The sequence below is a fragment of the Frieseomelitta varia genome, unplaced genomic scaffold, assembly GCF_011392965.1.
Source record: "Frieseomelitta varia isolate USP_RPSP 00005682 unplaced genomic scaffold, Fvar_1.2 scaffold_139, whole genome shotgun sequence".
In the NCBI taxonomy this organism is placed as follows: domain Eukaryota; kingdom Metazoa; phylum Arthropoda; class Insecta; order Hymenoptera; family Apidae; genus Frieseomelitta; species Frieseomelitta varia.
The window spans coordinates 250741-271321 of record NW_025109072.1 but is presented as its reverse complement, the minus strand read 5'-3'; the positions used below and the strand labels follow the sequence as shown (position 1 = coordinate 271321).

At 29.3% G+C, this 20581-nt stretch overlaps 4 protein-coding genes across 8 annotated transcripts; 2 read left to right on the top strand and 2 right to left on the bottom strand.

The window, feature by feature from the left end:
• The first annotated feature begins 332 nt into the window (after nt 1-332).
• Nucleotides 333-3074, top strand: LOC122532022 (retinol dehydrogenase 12). Its single transcript, XM_043660429.1, has 6 exons — nt 333-700; nt 1021-1128; nt 1201-1374; nt 1461-1668; nt 1757-1955; nt 2039-3074. Exons 1-6 carry the CDS (start codon nt 541-543, stop codon nt 2231-2233), a joined length of 1044 nt encoding a protein of 347 aa, XP_043516364.1. The 5' UTR covers nt 333-540; the 3' UTR covers nt 2234-3074.
• A 1077-nt stretch (nt 3075-4151) lies between these two features.
• On the bottom strand, nt 4152-6583 carry LOC122532043 (ras-related protein Rab-30-like). Its single transcript, XM_043660468.1, has 6 exons — nt 6136-6583; nt 5829-5912; nt 5542-5725; nt 5326-5477; nt 5056-5232; nt 4152-4218 (listed from the first exon to the last, which is right to left on the bottom strand). The coding sequence occupies exons 1-5, from the start codon at nt 6220-6222 to the stop codon at nt 5122-5124; spliced, it is 618 nt and encodes a 205-aa protein (XP_043516403.1). The 5' UTR covers nt 6223-6583; the 3' UTR covers nt 4152-4218; nt 5056-5121.
• A 566-nt stretch (nt 6584-7149) lies between these two features.
• On the top strand, nt 7150-17659 carry LOC122531878. 4 transcript variants are annotated; one of them, XM_043660168.1, is made up of 17 exons: nt 7150-7294; nt 8268-8496; nt 9157-9282; nt 9668-9853; nt 9935-10171; nt 10257-10361; nt 10471-11683; nt 12067-12178; nt 12261-13646; nt 13725-13967; nt 14037-14386; nt 14511-14775; nt 14860-15086; nt 15169-15410; nt 15536-15550; nt 15967-16459; nt 16549-17659. In XM_043660168.1, exons 2-17 carry the CDS (start codon nt 8332-8334, stop codon nt 16887-16889), a joined length of 5706 nt encoding a protein of 1901 aa, XP_043516103.1. In that variant the 5' UTR covers nt 7150-7294; nt 8268-8331; the 3' UTR covers nt 16890-17659. The 4 variants fall into 4 exon arrangements, with proteins under 4 accessions (XP_043516103.1, XP_043516094.1, XP_043516111.1 ...); XM_043660159.1 differs by having other exon boundaries at nt 7164-7465; nt 8270-8496; XM_043660153.1 differs by having other exon boundaries at nt 7165-7439; nt 8270-8496.
• A 336-nt stretch (nt 17660-17995) lies between these two features.
• Nucleotides 17996-20198, bottom strand: LOC122531900 (probable asparagine--tRNA ligase, mitochondrial). 2 transcript variants are annotated; one of them, XM_043660185.1, is made up of 4 exons: nt 19708-20198; nt 18996-19567; nt 18471-18918; nt 17996-18378 (listed from the first exon to the last, which is right to left on the bottom strand). In XM_043660185.1, exons 1-4 carry the CDS (start codon nt 19834-19836, stop codon nt 18118-18120), a joined length of 1410 nt encoding a protein of 469 aa, XP_043516120.1. In that variant the 5' UTR covers nt 19837-20198; the 3' UTR covers nt 17996-18117. The 2 variants fall into 2 exon arrangements, with proteins under 2 accessions (XP_043516120.1, XP_043516129.1); XM_043660194.1 differs by having other exon boundaries at nt 18996-19571; nt 19708-19850.
• Nucleotides 20199-20581: the final 383 nt, after the last annotated feature.

Below are 20581 nucleotides of genomic sequence, written 5' to 3'. Positions count from 1 at the left end.
ACATAAACAAAGTATAAATTTTACAGGGCAGTGTGTTAACATAGTTTTTTGAAAAAATATTTTGTTATATAATACATTCATTACAGACCTTTTTAAATTTAGAAATATAAAGTAGCAAGAAAACGAACTTTGAATGCAAAAGAAATATAAAAAACATACATAGATTGCAAAAAAATATAAAAAAGGTATAAAAGTGAATGGTGGGAACAGAGGCAGGAGAGATAGGAAGTCCAAGCAAAGGAATGCAGGTTTGATTGGTCATTTCTAATAGATCCAATACAATCATAAAGATAAAAATATATAATTGGCCGAAAATGCAATCATATAATAGTGTGACTGCAAGTAGAAGAAGGAATACTTCTGGTGCCCTTGCTTTGTCCCGTTAGACTTCTTATCTCTGCAATATATATACCGCACGTATTTTACTTAACTCAGTTCTTTACACGCATTGGTACTTTAATGTGACGATTGATCTGTGATTTTGAAAATTATAAAACAAATTGAAATTTTTTTTATATTGCAAAAAGTACATTTAGAAAAATGCTGCTCATCGGCATGATCTGCGCTATAGTTGCAAGTGGCTTTATGTATCATAATTTACGAAGAAATTGGCCCATCTTTGTCCTAGATATGAAATATAATTTATTAGCTATTAAAGAAGTCCTAAATGATTTAAGGAGTTCCAAGAAAAATAAAAATAGTAAGTATTAAATGTTTTATACGTTTTTAAGTCTTTCTTTAAATTTCTATATTGAAATTTAAAATATGCAATTAGTATACGATTTCTCTTCTTTTTTTGTAACGAACTCTTTTTATAAAAAAAAATTCACTATTGATAAAAATTATAATAATTACTTAACATTTTCCAATGGATAGACATTTTTTAAAAAATTGAAATAAATTATTAGTTTATTTATATCAATTGGAAGTTAATAAATATTATTACATAAATATGAAATATTAATAATTAATAAAAATTATATTTTAATATACATTTTATATTTTTTCTCTTTTTTTAAGATTGTTTACCTCAACCAGGAAGAATTGCAATTGTAACAGGGGGCTCCAGGGGAATTGGGGTTGAAGTAGTAAAAATGCTTTTAGAACTTGACATGGAAGTAATAATTGGTAAATTTAAAAATTAATTATTCATAAATTCTATTTTTTCGGCATTTCATAAACTTTAAAATATTCTTTTAGCTTGTAGGATACCTTCTGCAGGTGAAAAAACTATTCTTCAAATTAGAGAATCTGGTGTTAAAACTGGACAAGCAAAAGTATATACACTTGATAATACATCTTTAGAATCTGTAAAACAATTTGCTACGAAAATAAAAAGAGATTATAAACAAATTCATATTTTAATTAATAATGGTAAGCTAAATAATAGTACATAAAAGCTAAATATTAGTATATAAAAAATTTTTAAAGCAAAGTTAATGTTATTTTATCATTTATAGCTGGAATCATGTTTCATCCTTATTCTGAAACAGTAGATGGTTTTGAAGAACATTGGTCTGTAAATTATCTATCACATTTTTTATTAACAGCACTATTACTACCACTATTAAAAGCTGGTGGACAGCCTAATCAAGTTAGTAGAATTGTTAATGTAACTTCCTGTGCTCATCTTTTGGGTAAAATTAATTTCCATGATGTTAATAACAAGTATGGTTAATTATTATTCTACTTTACATTGCATATTTCTTATTTTTAATTCATAGCATCATTAATGTAAATTTTATTCATTACTTAGAAACAAATTTCTTTCTAAATGCGCATACGCACAGAGCAAATTAGCACAAGAAATATTTACAAAAGGACTGCATCATCTTTTAAAAGAAAGGCAGCATCATGTTCAAGTTTATTCTGTACATCCTGGAGTAGTATTTACAGAACTTTTTATGAATTCTTTTATTTGGAAATATAGATTACTTTATAAACTTATTCTTAAGGTAAATAAACTAAAGAGAATATTAAAATTAAATTATTAATATTATAATCAAAATAATGATGTAATAAAATATATATTTTTCAGACTCCTAGACAAGGAGCTATTTCAATTGTATATGCAGCTGTAAATAAAGCAATTGAAAATCATGGTGGTATGTACATTAATAATTGTTGTCCAGGTGAAGTCCATCCAGATGCTTTGAATTCATCTATTCAAGAAAAATTATTTGAATTATCTTTACAGCAAATACAACTAAAAGACTTTTTCCAGTATGTATAATAAAAATATAAATTATAAATGTTTTCACTTACTTTGTACTTAACATAATCACATAACGGAATTATATAAAGTGAACTAAAAAATAAAAATACAATTACTATCTATGAAAATACTATATTGCAAATGCGACATTAGTATATGTTATTTGTATATATTCAAAATCTTTTAGATATATTTTTAATTTATTTATTTATGTAGAATATCATTAAGCGAATTTTTAAAACTTTTCAAAATTACAGCAAATTTAAAATCAATTTAAAATGTATATATACAAAGCATATCTTTTATAATAGTATTCATTTTGGCAACCAATTGAAATACATTTTAATTTACATTGCGTATATATTAGATATAAAATAATAATATTGTAAATTGTAATACTACGAGATGAAATAAAATTATTTATGACTTGTTACATCTTTTAAATCTAGAATTGCTTTGTCACAATCATTTGCAATGTATTAACTCTATATTTCATACTATGTTTTGAATAATATGTAGGCTTAATATCTTTTTTATAAGATATTTTCTTGCAATGTTTTATAATTATTTTTTATCTGTACACAAACTGATATGTTTTTATCAATTATTAAACTAATTTTTATTATAAATTTTTGTGCATGTTTTATGTTATTTAAAACTTATATTATCAATAAATGTTATTGTACAATGGTTATAATTAGATTTGAAGTTTTTACGATAAGGTAATTTGAAGCTTTTATGTTTACTATTACGGTGCTAAAACAGCATAATTATATAAAATTTTTATGTAATACAACATACAATGTCATCATATATTTGAAATAAATTAAATACAATATAACTTTTTCTATTAACAAAACATTACATGAAATTTAATTATTCTCCTATACATTATAATTATTAAACTATTTGAGGTACAATATAGATATCAATGTGAATACAGATAAACAATTTCAAATATACTTGTAAAAATATCCACATATATGATTCTATTTTACAAATGTTCAATTTTAAATTGTGTGAAAATAAATACATGACATGGTTGATTTTCCTAATAAAAGTTTATAAAAAATGGAAGTGATCAATTATGTAATAATATAATTATAAAAAACATGAGAGTATAATTTATAATTAACTTTTGTATTTAAAATATAAAAAGGTATAAAGACTAGAGTGATGTGCTAAAAAAATTGTATCGTTGATGTAATAAGATGATATAACAATAAATATCTTACTAAAAATTATAAAATATAACGCTGAATAATACATAGATGGAACAAGTATTAATTACCCATCATATAAGTATTACAAATCTTAAAAGATACAACAAAACTTTGGCTGTGTAAATGTTGCTAAATTAATCTGAAAATCTTATGTATCTATTATAATAAGCAATGGTCAAGTAAAAAATTATTTAATTATTTTTAATATTTATGATAAATTGTAAATATTTAGAACTTTATTATCAAATTTCACTTGACTCTTAAAGCAGTATAATAAACATTTATGTGTATACTGCAGATTTGGAAAAATTCTGGACGATATTAGGCTTACAACTTTTGTAAAAATCTTATATTCGTAATGACTTCATATTCAGTCACCAAATATGAAATACTTATTTGTACTTTCTGACACAACAAAAATATTATAAAACATATAGTAAACTTCCATTTATGGGCACAACATTAAATGTGAAAAAATAGGCGCCTTGTATTATTTAAATAATCATAAAATTATATATTACAGACTTTAATCAATATCTATGAAAACACATTTGAGAACAAATATTTATCAACATAGTTAAAGTTTACTTCAATTTTAAATATTAAATATTATTTGCAACAAAATTATTAATATAATCTGCATGATATAACACTAGATGCTAACATATAATATCAAAGATATTCTAATATTCTTTTAAATCCTTTTTGTTTAATTGTAGAAGATCGCCTAATATTGCATTCAATCCTCATACTCTATAAAAATTGTATGATAGTGTTCTATATTAGGGGTGTGCGGGTACGAAATTTCGGGTTCGGATCGAGCTCACACAAAAACGGGCGGGCTCGGGCGGGTCGTTTTCAGGTTCAAATATTGTAGTTCTTCAAATGTCCGAATATTTTTGCCACGCTACATTTCGACATAGTTCAATTTATTGTTTGATATTAAGAAAAGTATGTGCAATAACTAAATAAAATTTATATTGCTATAAACTATAATGAATGTTCTATTATATTATTAAAAATTAATCCAAATTTATTATTATAAACAGTCGAAATCCACAACAATATTTTGAATAGCATGATGTCCGAATATTAATAAGAGTCACTATATGTATTTCGCCGATGGTTGTAGTGCTAGAAATATAAACATTAATTGGTGGAAATGCAATACAGCCAGATTCCCACTATTGTCTTTAGTTGCAAAAAAATTCTTGCTCTACCTACCACTCAAACTACGAGTGAAAGACTATTTTCCTTATCCGGAAATATAACAATACCAACTCGAGCGAAATTAATATCACAAAATGTTGAGCAATTATCTTTTTTACATTATCATTTAGAGTAAATATTATTACATTTGAAGAAAAAAATATATATATATATATATATTAAGTATTATGAATAATTGATTTCGATAACGCAATGTAATCCCTATCATATCCCATTTGAACTTTTTCCAACTCGATCCGAAATAGACGAATTACCCGAAATAATCAGGCTACCCTAAATCATCGGGTTACCCGAAATCATCGAGCTACCCGCCCGAGTCCGCCCGAGTCCGCCCGACTTTGTATAAGTCCGACCCGAACAGTCGGGTACCCGCACACCCCTATTCTACATACATATTTAGCAACTGAAATTATGCATTTTTTTGGATGACTTAATAATAGATATAAAAACTACTTAAGAAAGTCGGCTGCAACCACAATTACTTGTATCACCGATTGATGTTGTTTTTCCATTTATTGAGGTTGTATTTGTTTCATATCTAGGTAATTCCTTACTACGTGCTTGCTATAATAATATATTAATTTAGTTGTAAATAAATCTTATTAATGTTGCTATAAAATAAATATTATTTGAAAAAGAAATATACTATTTTATTACCTCCATAAGTTCAGCTGCTATTTCCATAAATAATCGTTCTACATTTTCTGCTTCTTTAGCAGAAGTTTCTAAAAAGTACATTCCATGTCTTTGTGCAAAATCTTCTCCTACATGTGTTGGTATTTCTCTATCTTCCCGATCAATTTTATTACCTAAACACAATATTAAATATATTTAATTTATAATTATACCATTATAATAATACATATTACTTACCTACTAATATCCTAAGAACTTTATTACTTGCATATTCTTCAATTTCTCTTAACCAATCTGGTAAACAGTCAAATGTAGGTTGACAGGAAATATCATAAACTAAAATCAAAGCATGAGCTGACCTATAGTAGCTTTGGGTTATTGAACGAAATCTTTCTTGGCCAGCAGTATCCCAGATTTGAAGCTGAAAGAGAAGCAACATTAATTATTAGCAACATTAAAGTTATTCTAAAAGAATATATTTATATATATTGGATGAATCATAATTCATTACATCACATGCATACCTTAACTTTCTCATTTTCTACTTCCACAGTCTTTATCATGAAATCAACACCTATTGTTGCACCCTGACCTGGAGGAAATAATCCCTATAAGACAAACATTACGTATTAATAAACAAGATCACTTATCTGTAAAATACTATTTTTTAAATGGACAATTTATATAAGGTATCATATGCCATAAAAACAGATGGAACAGCTTACATAGAAAGTATGTAATTAAATTATTTATAAAAAAAAAATTTTTTTTCATATCTTTTTATTAACAGATATAGTTTAACTGATAATATAAATATGTATGCACACATACCTGGGTAAATCTTCGCACAAGACAAGTCTTGCCGACACCCGCATTTCCTACGAGCACAACTTTAAAGAGAAATTTATAATCCTCCATTACATCCGTACCGTATTACGGTCAAGAACCCTATGTAAAACTAACAATGCATTTGCAAACACGACACGTACAGTTTTCGCAACCGTTCACTTTAACGGCGGGCCGAAATTTTATAATACACTTCTTTTTAATAAGATTTACTTCCTTTTATCAGCACTGGAAGAAACTGTTCACGACACATTCTCTGTACTCTGTTTTTACGATTTACCAAATACACGATGTTCCATTTTTATAAAATAAATACAGAAATAAGTACTTAACAAAAATTGTAACTGACTTTCTAGATTTACTGCCATTCTGTCACAATGACGTTTTCTCCCGACCTCGCCATTAAATTATGACATTATCATGATTTAAAAGCGATAAAATTTCTGAATTGTGTACGTGTGTGTATGTATATATATATATATATACACTTCATAAATTTAAAAATTTACTATTATTTCTAATTTCATTTTTTATATTTTTATTTTGTTTTTTAAGCGCTACGATTTCATGAACAATTTACAATTTAAATAAATATTCTATGTATTTAATATACCTATTAACAATCTCATGATTAATAATTTTATTAAATAATATTTATGAATTTAGAAACAGAAGCTAGTTTAATTATTTATTGCAATTTTGTAATTAATTTCCAGAAATATTCAAAACATTTATTACAATTTATCAAAACAAATTTCAGCAAGTTTTCTAATTTTATATCATTTTGTCGTTTTCTTCATATAAATTACGCATAAAAATCGTTTCAATGAAAACGCAGCCATATCCTTCCATTTTGCTCACTAGCGACACATGTGAATAATTGTGAACTTCTAGTGTACTAACTTGAATTTTATAACGAAATATGTGATTGGCCTTTCGTCGAAATTCAACCGACAGAGTAAGAATTTCAACCAATTACGATCAGCGTGACATGTTTGTAATCCCGTTAGAAGGTACAAAGGAATGGTAGCCATTTTACGTGGGTATCCCATTTGGTGTAGCAGTAGTGCCCGCGTGATTATCGCGAAAAGTCAAAATAATTGTACTTCGGAATATTTCTATTTTTTTCGAAATGCATTAAAAAGGTAAATGTTAACTGGTGTCGTTTATAGTGTTCTCAATAAAACCCACCGTAGAACGTGAAGTTATAATACTAAATGTCGTTCAAGTTTGCTTGATTCAGGCATTAAAGAAATCCAGATGCGTGATAGTTATTCGTGTACACTTAGGTATTTGTGCTGATCTTCTAAAATGTGCATGTACATTGAAATAATAGTGTAATGAAAGCTTTTTGGAAGCGCATGATTGTTAAATCGAAAGAAAAAAAAATCGATATGTGTACGACGTCTATCAATCTCTTGTAAAAAGATATCAAACAATATTACATAAATAGAAATAGCAACATACTAATTCTCGTTCAAGCTTTAAGATCATTAATTGCATTAATATATTTCGTACGAGTAAAACTTTGAGACATCGTATACGTGTCAAACATTTCTGTTCTATATATTTCAATTCAGTAAAAGTGGAGTAGTCTAACTATAAGAAAATCAAGAAATATTAAATATTCTGTTGGGAATTATATTCTTATTCGTGTAACAAATAATTTTTGTTATATATTAAAGTTTTTTTTTTTTAATTTTATAATCTCGGACAAATATGTAACAAACGATTATTCTTTAACACTTTATTAAATCACAATGTTAACAATTTATTATTACTTTAAACTTTATTATTTTAAACTATTGTAACTTTTTTGTTATTTATTTCTAAAGTTATAGAATAATGTAAATTTTTTAATTGAAATTTTGTATTCTAATTGGTAATTTTTGTATTCAACTATTTTCACAAATAAATTTTGTATTCAACTCTTTTCAATACCTTTCCATATTAAGAATACCTTAAAGTAGTCATTAAAGTTGCATCATAAAGTATTAATAAGTTTTTGTCACTCAGTATGTTACTTTAATAAAAAGTCAATAAGTAAAGTATGCGTTTATTTATTGTCTTCCTATGTTAAAAAGATACCAATTTTTAATACTAGTTTCTTGTGTTACAGTATAATAAATATTGTCAATTTGACGAAGATTTGTTGCAATTATCAACTGGCAACACAACATCATGACATCCACAAAATCTAAGGAAATAGCGGATGAGTACATCTCGTCATTATCTGATTTGACGATCAATAGTAAACCATTGATTAATATGCTTACTATGTTGGCTGAAGACAACATAGAACATGCACCAGCAATTGTACAAGCTGTAGAAAATCACCTACAAAAGGTTATTTATCCACTGTAGTTGGTTCAAAATTATATAAGCTTTTTTGTACATTATAAAATATATTATTATGTTTACATTGTTACATACTTATTTAACACTAAAATAACCAAACCCGTCAATATGACTGATTTCAGATTTACTTTTTTTTATAATTACTTATAAAAAAATTTAGATATTTTTGTCAAAATTAATATTTTTGTTTAGACAGAAACACAATTGTATGAATTATTTATTTTAACTCATGTATGAGTTGTATGAATTATCATTGTATGAATTATCATTTAAATCATGATGATTTATATGTAGAATATGTAGAATATTTTGATATGTAATAAAGGTTGTTCTAGTGTTAATCTTATTCTTTTATAATTTATAAGAACTAGGAGTCTTGGAAATTGACGATTTTTTTTTTTTGAATACTTATAAAATAAATATAATTGGTAAAATTAACGAAGCTGTATTTCATACCTTTGCTTATTTAAGATATAGTAAAAATAAAGTTGAATGAAGTATAATAAACTATATGATGCAATGTAATTATTTCTACACTTAAGTTTTTCAATTATTTTGTGTCACTTTTGCATCTATATTATGGTATGAAATAATGGCTTCAATTTATTGGTATAACTTGTAAATATATATTATATTGTGTTTTAACAGGTGAGGAGTGATATTAAATTACCTGTTCTTTATTTGATTGATTCGATTGTGAAAAATGTTAATGGAGCATATTTAAATCTGTTCACACAAAATATTGTAAATACTTTTTGTGGAGTATTTGAAAAGGTATGTTTGCTAATTATTATTTAAAAAATACATATTATCTATATAGATATATAGATATACATATATTAATCATTTCTATTTCTTTATAAAATACGTTTATTCTTATTTTATTTTAATGTAATTTTTCCATTATTCCAATTGTGAGACTTTATATTTTGTAAAGCTATAAGATAATCATTTAATCAATATCAGGTCATTGTATTTTATGTCTCTACACTGTCTCTATATACTATAATTTATAAAACTTCTTAAATCGGGATTACCCACGTGAGGATCTAGTGCTGGGATGTACTGTATCTGCACTAGACTCCCAGGTAGGTAATCCCAGGTTAAAAATAGAAGAAACATAAACATAAAACTCAATAGTATTTGTATAAATGAACAGGTGGATGAGAATACAAGAGCTAGCATGTGGAAATTAAGGCAAACATGGAATGATGTATTTCCAGCAAAAAAATTATTTTCTTTGGATGTACGAGTGCAAAGTATTGATCCTGCCTGGCCAATCACTGCCTCTCCTACTAGTGTTTCTTCGGGATCTATTCATGTTAATCCTCGTTTTTTTTCAATGGTTAGTGTAATAAAGCTATATTAAATATAATCATATATTTTTATACTTAAAATATTTATGTATACAATGTTTTATTTCTAGCCCCAACAATCAGCAACATCTATTGTCTCACAACCAATAGCACCTGTTAAGCTTCCACCAGGTGATCCTGTGACACCAACGGAAGCAGCAATGCGAGAGCAATTATTGAAGAAACAACGAGAACTGATAGAATTACAGAAAAAAAAGATTGAATTAGAATTACTTCAAGCTAAAGCTAATTTAGAACAACAACAGCGGCAACTCGATAAACAAGCTGGAAATTTGAAAAGTGAACTGGTGAGTCACAAAATAATGTCTCTTTTTAACTGCATTTTCAAATTATAACTTTAAATTGTAACTTTATTTATTTTTATTTAAATAGGTTGCAGCTACAGCACATATTACATCAAGCACAGACACTGTCACACAAGGAAAACCTGTTACAAGTGTTGCGCTAAGTCAAGCACCAAAACAAGTAGCAAAACAGGTAATTTAAATTATACATTTTCATTGTATCACAAAATCAAATCAAGTAAAACTATTTTGTTATGTATTATTTAACATTATTTTTTTAACATTCTTGTTTTTGTTTTAAGTTTCCAGCAGCAACTGCTTCGCTTCTGAAAAATGCAGGAACGAACAATGGTCCACGAATTGCACCAGCTAGTAGTATAGCAGTAGCATCAGCTAAACCGGTATCTCGTGACCCAAGATTAAAAACTACCTCGGCTCAAGATGTACCAGTTTCAAGCGTGGATCCTCGACAGCGAATAAGTACACCAACTCAGAAGGATTCGCGGGGCGAAGGCCAAGCGCAGCTAGCGGCAAATACAAATACTGTACTTTCAGATCAATTAAAACAGCAGTTAATTTTGAAACAGGCTGTGACTAGCACTATCAACAAGTCTCCGACAAATCTTGCCGGCTCCGATACTGCGACATTAAACGCTAGTAATAACAATAATGCTAATACGAACTTCAACAATAATAATAACAATAAAAATTTCAGTGGTAACGCAAATAAAGATGCTGTGTCGCATCGAACAAGTCAAAAGAAAGACCCTCGATTGTCTAGTAATAGTAGTGGTAACCTAAACAGTAATAGCTCCAAAGGTTCTCAAAGTCTGTCTGTGGGTAATAATAGTTCTTTATCCGCGAGTAATAGAGGAAGTGGGAGTAACGATTCCAAGTCGAAAGATTCGAAGAATTCGAACTCTCGAACTTCTTCATCTTCGGTAATCGACAAATCTTCCTCTTCTTCGAAATCCTCGCATAGAAAAATAGGAAATAAATCGCGATCTAAACAACCTCAAACATCTCCGAGTAAAATACCGAAAGTTGACAGAGATGCCAGTCCTATTAGGTCCAAATCTCGTGAAAAAGATAGTGGAGATAGTTCATCACCATCCTCGCGAACCTCTCCGCAATCCTTTCAAAACTCCAAAAATCGAAAAAAAAATACGAAATCTAGAAAACGCAGTCCAAGCCCTCCATACAGAATTCCTAGGCGTAATGATGCAAAATCCAACTCAAGTCTAAGCAATTCTAGTGGTGTCACTGAGGAGGAGCAATCTGGTTCATTGATAGTCTCTCCTCCTCATCCACCTACATTTAAAGAAATCAGAGCGAACGCTAGACAAAGAAATTACGTAAGGCGTAACAAGGATGGCAGTCTTAGTCCCGAGCGCTCTCCAGCAAATGCTGGAAACGTTCAAACCACGGAACCAACTTTGGAATCATCCAGCAAAGATGAAGACTTGAGAGCAACACTACCTCTTCCAGGTGCAGCCGCTTCGGTATTAGAAAAGAGTGAGTTAATATTTTACATTTTCCATAAACACAAATTATTTATAAATATATCTATCAAATATTTTGCATTTAATGGTAAGTTAATTTATATGATATGTGGTAATAGCTTTAAAGTGTTTTTAACTTTTAAAGATTTCCGTGTTAGAACAGTTTCACCTGTAATATTATTCTAAATCGTCAGAGATGAAATATTAAAATATAATTTATTCATGAATAATATATTCTTTATTTTTCTGTTTCGAACAAACATTTTTCGTTTTTCAAGATATAAAACTAGCATGCAAAAGAGGATGCAATGATTCTATATATTGGTAAAATTAAATACGCATCTAATATCTGTATAATATATGAGTTATTTCACTTTACTTCGAAATCTTTTTCAGAAGAGGACTTAGATTTACGTGTATTACCACCACCAGTTAATACTAACAAAAGACAAACTGAACACATGGAGTCTTCGTTAACAAAGAAAACAAAAGCTGAGAAATTTGATGCGTATGTACTTTTATTTCTTTTTTGATTGTTCAAAATATTGCTCATATTGTATAAAATTTATATAAATTTTCTAATTTTACAGATTATTTGGAAATGAAGATGTTGATCTACGAACATTGACTCATCCTAAAGCTGGACGACCACCTACACCACCCCCACCTGTAATATCTGGTGAAGATGGCAAAGATGGGTGGGCAAAACTAAAGACACCGTCAAAGAATGATAGAGAAAAGCAAACTAATAATACTGATGATAAGCGTGATGCCAGAGATCGTAACAGAGATAGATTGGGCAGATTGAGGCTTTATAACAAGCTTCCAGATGACCCTAAGGAAAGAAGAAGAACATTATCGAACGAAGATCAAGATAACAGATCAGGTCGAAGAGGTAGAGAAAATGATAAGACTGAAAAAAATGAAGACAGAAATATTGAAATAATAATGAAACAAGCTGCAGAACAATTGAATCAAGGTTCTATTACTAAAACTCAGTACAATACTCTTATTCAAGAAGTTTTACATATGAGCGAAGATCGGAAATTGAGAGCCGCTCAACGGAAGGAGAAAGAAGTAGGTTCCATCGTCTGGGAAAAGGGTGTCAATTTAGATATGACAGGTCCAGGCGATCGTACGTCTACATTCAGTCCTTCCGGCGACAAGGAAATAATGAGAAATAAGGATCATCCTATTTCAAGAAACCCAAACGGTCCTAGATGGCAAAATCAGCCGTGGCAACAACCAGGACCATGGGCTCATCCACCTGGACCTCCTTACGGTGGTCCGCAAGGACATTTTAGTTCAGAGTTCAGACCTGTTGGTCCATGGCAAAATCCAAGACACTTTGGACCAATGCGACCTGATTATCAATATCATGGTGGGTTTAATCATTCAATTGGCCCAAATCCTCGTTTAGGACCTGGAATGATGGGACCTATGGGACCTAATGGGCCGCTCATGTCAAATTTAATACCTAATGGTCCGATTGGGCCTATGGGCATGCCTAATCCGCCTATATCATTATCGGGAATGAATGGGCCTGGAATGATGATGAATAATGGACCAATGTCGACTCTTATATCAAATGCAAATATGTCATCGTTGAACGCTTCGAGAAATGTATCACCGAGTTCATCTTCAAAATATGACATCGAAGATAGTGATCAGAATTATAATACAACAACGGTAAAGAATCCAAATCCTCATAGTCGTGAATTACCACCGCCAGACCCAAAACTATTGGATGAAATTGCGAGAGATACGATGAAATCTATAGATATAGACATACAACATATACCACGTGAAATTAGGTACTACGGCCAAACCGGAGTAGTTTTTATGAATTGGGATGATCCAAGAGAAATCGGATTTCAAGATGGTATACGACGAATTTTAATAGACGATAAGATCACTATAACCTGCGCATTTAATGATAATTATAAAGAATTTATTTACGAAGGTGAAGTTCATAGGTATGTATTTTAATATCGTGCATTTGAATTTATATATAGTTATTATTATGGATATTATTGATTTGTTTGTGTTTTCAGGATTAAATTAGGTGCGCCAACGAGAGAATTATATATTGATGATAGGTGGTATGAATGTTATTTCGGTGGTATGCCAATAACAGTAGATCTTGGTGGTAAAAAAGTTAGTGTGAAATTGGAAGGACCTCCGCCCCTTGTTAAAATTGGTACTGTAAAGAGAACAGACTTAGTAGTTGCCAAAATTAATCTTATTATTAATGCCCGAAATATGGTTCCTGTATTTTTAGACGCAAAACCTCAAATGTAAGTTACGTTCGTATTATTATAAACTTCAGCTTAAAACTCTATAAAACAAGATTTGAATATTTACAGATTCGAAATTGAAGGGAAACCTCATACACTTGAATTTATAGACTCGTTACAAACAGTCCTTTTAAATGGACGGCCGTTTAAAGTGGAATTTGGTGGATTGCCTAAACCTATTATTGTTAGAGATAAGAAGCATTTTATAAGATTTTCGGTATTGCCTAGAAACGTCCGACCAGGATATGTTAAGATCGCAGGTATGAAAGGTGAAGAACCTATTGAAGCACCACCTACTCCACCTCTTTTAACCCAAAAACCGAAAGTAGATGCAACCTCTACGCCAACGCAATTTTCTGCTGTTGAGCATGAATCAACGTCACAAGATGGTTCGGATCTTAGATCTACTCCTAAACCGGGTAAATATTATATTTACAGAAATATACGGTGTATAATGTATAAAGTAATATTTTGACTGAAATACAGTATATTCTTCTGTGTAATATAGCATTAGACTTGTAGCGAAAATTTGCTTTGTTTCAGATTTGCAATTAGATGTATTATCTTCTGCCTTGCCATCTGCAATGGCACCATCATCCGGATTATCTTATCAAGCTGAGCCAGTAGAAAATCCAGCTACAACTGCTCCGCCATTATCACTACCATTGAATATGAACGAACTATTTCAGAGATTAGTAGAAACTGGTATTGTATCAAATCTTTCTGAACAAAAGAAACCAGAAGAAGAAGAGAAGAAAGAACCAGAAATTATTCCGGTTTCATTTGATAAACCAGAAACGCTTAAAGTGTGAGTATAATTTTTATAAATGCTACTTTTAATTAATGATTCTGTTTTAAATTAATTTTAAATTTAAAACATTCCTTATTTCAGTAAACAATCCGCTATTGCGGCAGCATTATACAGTGGCATGCAATGTAGTTCTTGTGGCGCTAGATTTGCACCAGAATTAGCAACTCGGTATAGTCATCATTTAGATTGGCATTTCAGACAAAATAGACGAGAAAGAGATTCTGCCAGAAAGGCTCATTCACGACCTTGGTATTATGATGTTAGTGATTGGATACAATTTGAGGAAATTGAAGATTTAGAAGATAGAGGTAAGATTTTCAAAATCATCTATAGTGATCTATATTTTAGAATAAGAAATCTAATACTTTATTTATCCTCCACTTTATTTAGTGCAAAGCTGGTTTGAAACTGAAAAACAAACGGCTGATACGGAAGGTGTAACGACGGAGGATTCTCCTCAAGAAGCGTCGCAGCCTAGTGTTCCCACTGGAACTGATGAGGATTCTAGATGTCAAGTATGTCATGATGCATTTGAACAATTTTATAATGAAGAAAAGGAGGAATGGCATCTAAGACCGGCAATTAACTTTGAAGAAAAGAATTATCATCCATTGTGTCTCGATGATTACAAGGTAAGTTTTATCATTTTACATTTTCTTATATTTTATGTTAACATTTTATCACACTTGCGACCACTCAAATATCGATGTAGATTTATTAATGAATTTTCCATTTGTTGCATTCTTACAAAAAATAGGAAAAGAGTCTTGTGGTATGTGTTTCTTAATAATCTGTATTTATGTATTGCACTTGCAGAACATTTTTGCACTTATAGATATATGAAAATAATTAGACAATAAGAGATGTAATGTAAAATCTAATATATATTTTATTTTGTTTAATTCTTTAATTTTTCAAGTCTTTTTATTGAAATGTATAATGTATATAGTTTCCTATTATCACGAAGTTATATTCAAAATTATATTTATTATTTCATAACCTTAAAATTTTATTTAGTACATACTTTATTTTATGATATAAATAATTTAGATGATTAATTCGAAATTATATTCTCCTTTCATATATATGCTAGAAAGTAAGATAGAAAGAAATTTTAATTTTCGCAAAATTTTTTTGCACGTTTATAGTTCTAGTTTTTATTGCTATATTATTATTTTATACTATTAGAGAGCTTTGGAAAAATCGGCATTGGCACTTGAGGAAACAATAGAAGAAATGGAAGAAGAAAAAAAGGAAGGCCCAGATGAAACGTTTGCAGAGGAAAATAAGACTGACGAATTAAGTATGGAAGCATTAAATACTGAATTTGAAACAGTACAACCGTTAGATGAAATAATGGAAAATAAAGTACTAGAAGAATCTTCCGAAACGGAGAATAAAGAGGAAGAAACTATAATTGAAGATAATGTAAATATTGAACAGAACGAAAAACAAGATGAATCAGAATTAAACTATAATAATAAAGATGTTGATATGGAAAGTATAGAAAAAGGAGATACGATCGAAACAGAAATAACAGGTGCAACAGAAAACGTGGATAAATCTTTTGAAAATATCAAAATTAAAGAAGAACCAATTGACGAACCTGAGGAACAATTAGAAGAAGATTTCGACTTTACTAATGTAGAAATTAAAGAAGAACCTATCGAACCGGAACCAGGTATATATCATATATTGTATATTTAATACCATTATTTTAGTTTTTAAGATATACAGAGTTTTTAAAAAATTGCGATATTTTATATGTAGATCCTGAAGAAAGCGTAATAGCTGAACCAGCGACGGTTGATACGACATATGCTGCTGTGAAGAGTTCTATAGATGGAAATGTAGAATTGGATTCTACGCCTGCAGCGATTCCAGCGGCGCCATCTCGAATTAAAATTAATATTACAAAACCATTATGTATTAATAAAGAGCCAGAAGATTCAAAGGAAAAAGAAAAACCTATAGTTGAGACACCTGCTGAAGAAATAATAGAACCTTTGGTGCCTGCTTCTATCAAACCCGCTTTACAAGGTAGAAAACTTTCAAATTTACCTCCTGTGGAAAGAGGGCAAGAGTTATCAGGACTCTGCTCAATTATGTAAATAGTACATGTAATTGAAATATGTATGTATGAGAGCGTGATTTGAATGAATTTGTGTTTTATGCTACTTAAAATTAAGTATTGGTGCATTGTATATCATATTTGTGCAGCTTATACGACGTGATTTAATGTGATTATTGAACTTTTTTTCTTTCTTTCTTTATTGTACTATTCATTTTTTTGTTTAGTATGCACAATTTTTATCTGAATATTTCTTTATCTGCTAATGTGGTAAAAAATTGATCACATTTATTTTCAAATGTCATGTCGTGTAAGTTAAATGATATGTGTTATAATGTGTGATTATGTAAGTGTATGCGTGTATTTAGTTTTTAAATTTTAATTAAGGCGAAAAGAGAACAAAAACTGTACATATTTAATGTAATCGAAACAGTCTAGAGGCGAGATATGATATATAGTAGCATTCCTAATAATATCGAGTGCAATCATGTTTCGTGGCAGAGAAGTGTCAAAAATGTAATACTGATATGCACAAGACTAATTGAGAATTTCATACCGTTTGTACTTTGTAAAAACATTTGAAAGGTATTCGATACATTATTTTCTAGAAACGTCACCCCTAATTTGATTTTACAAAGCACGAAAATGAGGTCCCACATAAATGATGAAAAATTACCCAATTTAGTTAGGTGTACAAATTGTGTGATATAAAATTGTTGATTATAATGTACATAATACCAACATAAAATTAATCTCGACGATATTGGGTAAAGAAGAAACTCAGTTACTACTAGAGAATGATTATTTTGTTGTATAAAAAAAAATCTTGTTAATCATTCGGGGTCTGATTTCCTTTGGTTGCTTATTTATGATCCTACTAAATTTACCTTTCTAAAATATCCCTTATAATAATCGCTATTGCTGAAAAACTTTAGGAGTTTAAATTTTTAACTATAAAAATATTTGAACAAATAAACAGGTATTAGTAAAAAGTTATTCTTTAGTTCGGATTTGTCTCGATATTTAATAAATCTTATTTTTAGAAAAAAAAAAAATAATTTGATGTTACTGTTTTCTCCGTATCCTTAATATAATAATTTTGTAATATTGAAAAGCATAATAAAATAAACTAACAAATTTCTAAAATATTTGTCTTCTAATTATTCCATATAATAGAAAATTTATTTTTAAGTATTTTAATTGCATATAATAATTATATGTACTATGTGTTGTGGGATAATCATAATTACAAGTCTTAAGGTTTTTATTTATAAGCTGCAATTATGAGGCCATCTCGGGAAAGGAAGCGTATCCTTGATATTTGGTATATTGAAAATAAATTGTAAAAATCTTTCAAACCCCAATCCAAATCCCCCAGTTGGCACATTACCATATTTTCGAAGTTCTAAATACCAAGAAAGATTAGATGTTAAGGGTAAGTTTGACTTTAATTTTTCATAATTATCTTCACGTATACTGCCTCCTACTAACTCTCCTACAGTAGGTACTAAAAGATCTATGGCAGAAACCTTTAAAGAAAAGGTTTATATTTTAGGTATACATTTTCACAATAAGTAGTGAAACTATTAAATTTAAAATTTATTAAATCAATTATACTCACCTTTGACGCATCGTCTTTACATTCTTTCATATAAAAAGGTTTAATTTCTTTTGGCCAATCCGTAACAAATATTGGAACATTATTGTTATGTTTCACTAGAAACAATTCATGTTCTTTCGATAAGTTTGTCCCACTTTTGACGGGACTTTTTAAACAACTTATATTATTTTGTAAAATATTAATTGCATCATCATATGTCATACATGTAAATTTATCATTCAACCACTGTATTTCACAACCACCTATTGCATCTACATCTGAAGCACCTTTTTCAAATACATCTTTAATTATATATTTTATAAGTGATTCAACTTCAATCATTATATTATCAATATTATTAATAAATGCCAATTCAGCTTCCAACATATAAAATTCAGCTAAATGTAATCTTGAATTACAATTCTCTGCTCTGAATACTGGTCCAAAGGAATATACCTTTGTAAATGCTCTAAAATGTTTTATACGTACTTTAGTTTTATAATGTTCATCTACTCGATTATTACTAAAACTCTATACTCTATTCACCTGGCGGCAACTTCTAAATGCAATTGTCTAGAAACTGTTAAGAAAGTCTTAGTATTAAAAAATGATTCCTCTTCTGTTAAATCTTCTCTTTTCATAGATTTTAAGAGATCTTTAGAATTTGGTTGTACCAAGAATAATTCACCAGCACCTTCACAATCATTTGAAGTTAGAACCGGTGTGTGTATATTGATATAATCTCTGCTTCTCAAGTAATTTTCAATACTCGCAGATGTTATGTCGCGTAATCTCAATAAAGATGAAAATTTTTTAGTTCTTGGTCTTAAATGTAGAAATTCTCTAACATAATCTTCGTGATACCGTTTTCTTGGAGCAAACGGATATCCGTCCATAACATCGCATGTACCAACTACAATAACATTGTTTGTATGTAATTCAATTCTATTGTTGGGACCTAAGGCTAATTTTCCTTCTGCCTCAATGCTACTTCCAAAACTCAAGTTATCTGGGTTATTCTCCTTTGGTATAACAAGTTGTAACATTTTAGGAGTTGATCCATCCATAATATCGACGAAAATATTTTCTTTCATCTTTCTGATGGCATGAACCCAACCCTATCTTCAGTAAATTATTAACAATATATATTCATAATCAAAACCATATAAACGAAGTATTTACATTATATTTAATATAAAACGTGGAGAAGAAATATATATTAAAAAAAGAAAAAAACGATCTATAAGATACGGCTAACCTGTACTTTTACATGTCTTCCCACGTTAGTTTCAAAATTATCATTACATATTTGCAGCATACTGTGAACGTGACATTTTTGAACCTTAAGGTTAGCAAATAAATTCCGGTTTAATTTAAAAAGCAACATTTCTCTTGCGTTTTTACGGGATTATAATGAAATAAAGTCACAAGGCTACCTCCACAGTGGTCCGTACTTTATCACACGGTTTGCGAGTTCTCCTTCAAAACTCTACGTTCTATTTATTCAAAACACTATATTACCGATTCATCAAAGAAGAATGATATCAACATACATATTTCCAAATCCTTCTACATGCATTTTGTAAATGGAATGTAGAAGAGGAGGTGAGGATTTGATTACGAAGATGCAGTTACGAGTTCACAGATTATCCTTTAAATTCTTTTAAAAGTGATAATTTCATCGATTTATAGACAAGAAAATACTAGCGCCGCGTAACAGTGATATGGTGGAATTAATCACCATCTCTGTTTTTCGTCGCATATTATCACTCTCCTTATCTATCCATGTAGCGACCGTTACATCTCCAAAATCTACAGTAACGCCATCTACACAATCGTCCTGTCGAAAAGTACGATTCCTGTAAATCGACATTACAAATTGTAAATTGATAGTTTATTTATTACTATGGAAATGTTATTGCCATGATTACTTGTTTATAGAGATATATATATAGATTCCATTTTAGAATTAGTTATTCATTCCTTAATTAACATTTGTTGAAAACATTTATCTATTTTTGCTATAAACTTCATTGTTATATATAATTTATAAAAAGTTATTAAAGTTACAAAGTTCTTATTTATTTATAGTATTATAATATTATCATTATAATCACTATATCCATGTAGCG

Bases quoted from the DNA above. Each gene is read 5' to 3' on its own strand.
- LOC122532022 (XM_043660429.1), top strand. From the start codon at position 541: ATGCTGCTCATCGGCATGATCTGCGCTATAGTTGCAAGTGGCTTTATG. The intron at 701-1,020 runs GTAAGTATTAAA...TCTTTTTTTAAG, and splicing joins TTCCAAGAAAAATAAAAATA to ATTGTTTACCTCAACCAGGA. The intron at 1,129-1,200 runs GTAAATTTAAAA...ATATTCTTTTAG, and splicing joins TGACATGGAAGTAATAATTG to CTTGTAGGATACCTTCTGCA.
- LOC122532043 (XM_043660468.1), bottom strand. From the start codon at position 6,222: ATGGAGGATTATAAATTTCTCTTTAAAGTTGTGCTCGTAGGAAATGCG. The intron at 5,913-6,135 runs GTATGTGTGCAT...TTTGTCTTATAG, and splicing joins TTGTGCGAAGATTTACCCAG to GGATTATTTCCTCCAGGTCA. The intron at 5,233-5,325 runs GTAATAAAATAG...ATATTATTATAG, and splicing joins TAGCAGCTGAACTTATGGAG to CAAGCACGTAGTAAGGAATT.
- LOC122531878 (XM_043660168.1), top strand. From the start codon at position 8,332: ATGACATCCACAAAATCTAAGGAAATAGCGGATGAGTACATCTCGTCA. The intron at 8,497-9,156 runs GTTATTTATCCA...GTGTTTTAACAG, and splicing joins TAGAAAATCACCTACAAAAG to GTGAGGAGTGATATTAAATT. The intron at 10,172-10,256 runs GTGAGTCACAAA...TTATTTAAATAG, and splicing joins GAAATTTGAAAAGTGAACTG to GTTGCAGCTACAGCACATAT.
- LOC122531900 (XM_043660185.1), bottom strand. From the start codon at position 19,836: ATGTTGCTTTTTAAATTAAACCGGAATTTATTTGCTAACCTTAAGGTT. The intron at 18,919-18,995 runs GTGAATAGAGTA...AAAACATTTTAG, and splicing joins CATTTAGAAGTTGCCGCCAG to AGCATTTACAAAGGTATATT. The intron at 18,379-18,470 runs GTGAGTATAATT...TTTTCTTTAAAG, and splicing joins GTAAAGACGATGCGTCAAAG to GTTTCTGCCATAGATCTTTT.